The sequence below is a fragment of the Cydia fagiglandana genome, chromosome 24 (genome assembly GCF_963556715.1).
Source record: "Cydia fagiglandana chromosome 24, ilCydFagi1.1, whole genome shotgun sequence".
In the NCBI taxonomy this organism is placed as follows: Eukaryota; Metazoa; Arthropoda; class Insecta; order Lepidoptera; family Tortricidae; genus Cydia; species Cydia fagiglandana.
This window is the reverse complement of record NC_085955.1, coordinates 2,056,077-2,062,340: the sequence shown is the minus strand read 5'-3', so window position 1 is coordinate 2,062,340 and position 6,264 is coordinate 2,056,077. Positions and strand designations below refer to the sequence as shown.

The window sequence follows — 6,264 nt, the reverse complement described above, 5'->3', positions numbered from 1 at the left end:
TTCGAACATTTATATATTTCTTAACTTACTACTAGTATTTTGGACAAATATAGCTCTCGGTTAGTTTAAAATAAATATCACAAAAAATATACAGGCTGATTCATGAGACGTGAGCAGGACTAATCCTGCACACTCAGTAACTGATAATTGATCGATCACTGTCGTATTAAGGTGAAACAAGCACATTTTTCCTATATTTTAAATTTTTGGCGACGGCAAATTTAATTCTCTGCAATCATGGTCACCCTACAAGATCTAATTAATAAACATAAAACCTCTTTAACCGCAATGACAGCATATTGATTACGAAGAAAATAAACTGTCAAACTTGAGTGAGATACGAGTTTTCAAAAGTAACCAGACCGTGATGACATTCAATTTGACACAGAATATCGGTAGTTTAGTAGTATTCTAACTGTAGGGTGACCATGCATGTCGTAAATAAATTAATTTTTTTTTTTTAACACGACTAGAAAATTGCACTGCACCGCACTAATACTGATACGAAACAGTTGCTTATAATTTACGAAATGCGCAGTGTTAGTCCTGCTCACGTCTCCTGAATCACCCTGTATATTTCAAATATTTTTTAATAAATTGCTACAGATTTACCGAGTGTGAAGATTAATGACATAAATAAAAATAAGATGTAATTTCAAGTAAAAAAATACTATTATAAATAAGTTGATTATTTAATTAACATGTCATGTCACCTCCTAGGTCTTATTCAATACATTATAACTTACTTAAAAATACCAACATTAAAAAACAAATAAATGCAACGCTTAGAAAAGAGGACCTATTCTATTATGAGATCTTTGGAGAGAGCCCACACTAGCGTCTTTTGAGCGTCGCAGAGTAGTCGAGTAGCCATAGAGTTGACTCGACGCTAGGAAAACGCTCGGGAGTGTGAGTGTCTCTTTAAAAAAACGCTGGCAATGTTGCCATAAACAAAATAGCTAATAGTTTTAAATCTAGCCAAGACGCTACGGCAATGCTTGAACCATTCAGCCAAGTCGTTAATTATTATATCATGCTCCTAAAAGACGGTTACTGGAATAAAAAACGCATTTAACTGGTTTGCAAGACCGAAGTGATCATATAAGTGTTCCCCGAATAATGTTTTGAGTGGAACACTAAAAATTATGTAAGGTTTACTCGGGTAATTCCGAATGTCGAAAACTGTCGGATAATTCCGAAAAGAGACTTTTATTGAATTAAGGGTGATTTTCATTTGAATTTCGGAATTATCCGACATTCGGTATTACCCGAATACACCTTAATTATGTATGCCTCCCAGTCCTAGGACCAACAAGCAATGCTCGTTTAAATCTAATTTTGATATTCGAAGAATATGAACTAAAAAAACATGACGCTCAATTTTTATTGATAATATGTGTAATATGGCTCTAAAAGAAAAGTCCTAATGCTTCATCCGGAGTAACCTAACTACAGTCAGACCGAGAAAAGTGTGCAGGGTTTTAGATACCCCACGCAGTACATGTGTTATTTTAAACGTCAAACTTCTATGAAATTATGACGTATAAATGACACTTGCACTGCGTGGGCTATCAAATCCGCTGCAGACTTTTCTTGGACTGAGTCTATTATGGAGACGCCATACCAAACAATGATATTGTCACAATTGCGACCAATACGCGCAAGCGCCGTAAAAATTCATGGCGCTAACGCGTTTAGTTTGCGAGACACGCTCCTCTTCCATGGTTCGACAACAGAGGGGCTACCGCCAAAACCGAAATTCGCAAATTGCGGGGATCTTTATCTTTTACTCCAATGAACGCGTAATTAGAGTGACAGAGAAAAATGCCCGCAATTTGCGAACTTCGATTTTCGCGGTTATAGTCCAGCATAAACTCAAAATACTGGCCGCGTAGCCAAGATGCCGATCGCTTACGCTCCGTAGCGATCGAAACGCAACTGTCACTGTCGCACTAATATGGAAGTGTGATAGAGAGACATAATGGTTTTCGTTGTCGAAGCGATAGCGATTGTAACCTTGGCTACGCCGGCTGCCGTTCTCTGTGTGGCTACCATCACTTTGGCATTGATATAAACCCTATCGAGAACGTAACTTACTTTATATGCATTTCGCTCGTACTTGCATATTAGTAGACGTTAGTGTATATGTCAGTTTTGACACTGTCAAATCATGGTACTGTGCCGGATATAGGTACGTTAGTATACCCGATACCTACCGTCCGATAGTTCAATACCCAAAATGAATCTTTCAAACCCAAAAACCCATAAAGGTTCGAATTCAATTTATATAATAATTTTCATTGCGCATAGTTCCCCTAAAATTTCCACATTCCAGTAACCGCCTAACGTTTCCTTCTTTACTGGAACTCCTTCTGTTTCCTTCTGGCTATTTCTGCGCTGGCCTCCTGGATTGCCTCCCAGAGCTTGGCCTCGGAGACTATCTGGCGGGAGAGGTCGTCGATCCCGTTCTCAGATTCCAGGATTGGGAGGGTCTCGTCGTCGACAAACTGAAATAAAATGAATTTATAAAAATTGTGTTTAATTTGGCAGGCGGTTTGCTCTGGCCTAAGCGACAAGAACATAGCAGAGCGCAGCATAGTTCCATTTTTATCGCCTGTCACTATGCCCGTTCGCACTTACATACTTGTTAGAACGTGACAGACATGGTCAGAAGCGATAAAAATGCGACCGTGCTACAGCCGCAGTAGGCCTAGCACTAGCACATGATCGGCGCGACAGTATCTCGCGGCGAGATAGACTACCCGTCTTTTACTATAGTTCGTCTTTTTTAGCATTAGAAAGAACTTACAGGAAGGTAAGCGATCTTGACATGTCTTTTAATTGAAAAACGCTTTTTAAAAATGAAAAACTAATACATTATGAAAGCAGAAGAATATAAATGATCGTATTAGAATTATAATTGTTACATTTGCCGTAATTTACATATTTTTAAAATGTGTTTTTCATTTAAAAGACACATCAAGATTGTTTACCTTATTTATAATGCTAAAAAAAACGAACTATATGTTAACAAAAGAGGGACGCCGCGAGATACTCTGCCGTATCCGAACTTCAAGATATTCACAAGAGACGACACGTCCTAGATCCATTCTAGATACGTTATAGTTTAGATATCAACTAGTTCTCTTTTGCAGCGCAATTCGGGCAACCAATGTCACTTTTACGTTAGATAGAGTAAGATATCTATTAGATGTGAATTGGATCTCTAAGTCATATCCTGAGGAAATCGTTCAAGAGTATCTCCAGAATCGCGCAAATGTCAAATTTGGCAGGTTAGATCTTAAACATATCGTTATCGTATCTTGGTGATGACTAAAAGATGTCTAATATATGTCTATTTCAAAATCCGAATCGGGCCCACCGTCGCGGCAATCATGTGCTAGCCCGGCAGGAGCAGGATAGCCTACCTGTCGTTGTCTCATCAATTCTTGAACGGGCATGCCGGGGGAGCCTAGCGACCTCTTGCGACCGCACCCTAGAAGCAAAGTAGTTCCAATTCAATACAATACAATACTCTTTTCATCACACTCGCTCAGTTATAGAAAAAGCGTTCTCCCTAGGGAATTATGAAGTTTTTAGTGCCATAATTAACAGTTTTTTGTCTTTATACTTAATTTTTGTATCGCAAGTGTGATGAAAAACATTGTGTGCAACTCGGGGCGTAATAATATTGCAAACTCGAGTCTATAAATCGCTCCGGCAAGGCTCTCGTTTGCAATATTCAACTTACGCCCCATGTTGCACAATGTACTATTATTGCACGCCTCATTACAGAAAACAATACAAATAATACAGGAAGAAGAGGTTAAACCACCGGCGGACTTATCGCTAAAAAGCGATCTCTTCCAAACAACCATCAATTAGTATTTTCAAGTGCATACAACCTGTTCGCTTCAAGTTGGCCGATGGCGAACGTTACATAATAACGTCACAGGTATAATTATGTACAGTTGCCATCATTGTTGAGCATTAGACTTTTCGATCGCCGCTACATCTATTGTCAAGTAGCGGTACTGATAATTCCGCTACTCGATGCTAGATGTCGACTGTGAAAATACTAATATCAAAGATATATGTAACTCCGTATAAGATAAATAAAGTCTAAGAAAAAAACGTGCCTCGGATGTCAAGAAAAAGTCATTCTCGAATAGATGGCGCCATATACCTTTGGCCTATTCTCGGCTAGATGGCGTTGGCGAGACCGTTTGATATTTAAAAATTTTAACACATATCAGTGAAAGATCATGGGTCAGTGTGGAACAATAAAAATTGATAATCATTTATCCGTAAACATATTTTGATTAATTTATACATTTTCAATTTTATTTTAAGTTTTAATCGTGTGTCGATAGATGGCAGTAAATGTACCGTGACTACAAAATTTACTTTGACAATAGCCCTCTAGACTATCTATTCTTTTTGCTAATATTTTTGGTACTAAAACTGATATATGGAGTGAGCACTCCGGTCTTACTATATTTCTCTATGTCCTGGCAGAACCAGCAGCCAGGAACTTACCAGTGAACGCATTGCAGAACGGCCTTTTCTTTGGCCCCATCACTACCTCCTCTGACAGGCGAGGGTCGAAGCCCCGAGGAATCTGGAACCGTAGGAAATTTCTATAGTAAATCTGGGGGCACGGTAATGCCCCCGCCAAGACAAGCAAAGCGAAGTGCAAGGGCACTTCGCTTTGCTCTACCTTTCTCGTTCGTTTTTTTGAACCCTCATAATGGGGTTGTGCACAAATCACGCGAGGTGTTTTCGGCTACTTTTTGAGCTCCCCTCCCCCTTGGTGATATTTGGTGAGGTTTTTGGCTACCCCCTCTCCCCCCACACAATCTCACGTGTATTTTTTTAAAATTTTTTCATTGTACCTAATTTTAAGATAAATATTATTGTATATAGAAAATGTTGTTTATTTTTCTATTTTCGTTAAAATAAACTCGCTATTTTGAAGTGCAGAGTGAATATTTATGTTTAACGAAACCGAGAAAAGTATCTACTCATGTGGTAGGTATTTTTTCTTAGTTTCTTTCACTGTAGGAAAATACACGTGAGGTCTCCTTAAACCCCCCTTCCCCAACGTGATCTATCGTGATTTTTTCGTGACCCCCCTTCCCCTATCGAACCTCGCGTGATTTGTGCACAAGCCCTAACTTGGGGTTTGATTATACCAGATAAACAAAATTCTCGGGATATGATGTCAATAGTGGACTTATGAAGCACAAAAAAAATTCAATACTATAGCTCTTATACTTTACATTTTATTCATATCTAAAAACCCCGATTTCGATTCGATAGTGAATACATTTTTCACCTTACGGCCATGTGACGGTAGCGAAACGGCCGAGCCACATATTTTGTCTAAGGTGTAGAGTTTGTGAAGTTGGGGCTTGTAGGGCTTGGCTCTACAAGAGATCTGATAACTTTTTGACAGGTGCGAGCCTTATGGTTTCGTCTTGGCAACATTTTACATGAAAATATTTTTGGTGGGATATGTATTTCGTAATGTTTCTCTTGCCCTGATCAAAATAAACTGCCGTATTCGAACTTCAAGATATTCACAAGAGACGACACGTACAAGATCCATTCTAGATACGTTATAGTTTAGATATCAACTAGTTCTCTTTTGCAGCGCAATTCGGGCAACCAATGTCACTTTTACGTTAGATAGAGTAAGATATCTATTAGATGTGAATTGGATCTCTAAGTCATATCCTATGGAAATAGTTCAAGAAGTATCTCCAGAATCGCGCAAATGTCAAATTTGACAGGTCAGATCTTAAACATATCGTTATCGTATCTTGGTGATGTCTAAAAGATATCTATTTCAAAATCCGAATCGGGCCCAAACTATCTTTGTCTTACCCCACGTGACTTAATATAAAAAAAATCGAATATATTATTAATATTAATAATACTTACGCTGGCAGAGTAGCAGGCGTCGACGAGCAGTAGTGCGAGCACAGGCAGGATCAGTGAAGGGCGGGCCATGGCGAATTCTGTGATTATCTGTGGATTAATCAAGGGATATTATTACTCTGTGGCTGGGTTTCTATTGCCTGGCAAGATTCAATTTTATTTAAAAAACCGGGCAAGTGCGAGTCGGACTCGCGCACGAAGGGTTCCGTACCATAATGCAAAAAAAACAAAAAAAAAGCAAAAAAAGAAACGGTCACCCATCCAAGTACTGACCCCGCCCGACGTTGCTTAACTTTGGTCAAAAATCACGTTTGTTGTATG

The 6,264-nt window shown here is 38.9% G+C and overlaps 1 protein-coding gene across 1 annotated transcript; it reads right to left on the bottom strand.

The window, feature by feature from the left end:
* Nucleotides 1-2,334: 2,334 nt before the first annotated feature.
* LOC134676295 (cardioactive peptide) lies at nucleotides 2,335-6,034 on the bottom strand. The gene is made up of 4 exons (XM_063534669.1): nucleotides 5,947-6,034; nucleotides 4,540-4,621; nucleotides 3,429-3,496; nucleotides 2,335-2,507 (listed from the first exon to the last, which is right to left on the bottom strand). Exons 1-4 carry the CDS (start codon nucleotides 6,013-6,015, stop codon nucleotides 2,358-2,360), a joined length of 369 nt encoding a protein of 122 aa, XP_063390739.1. The 5' UTR covers nucleotides 6,016-6,034; the 3' UTR covers nucleotides 2,335-2,357.
* Between the last annotated feature and the right edge of the window lie 230 nt (nucleotides 6,035-6,264).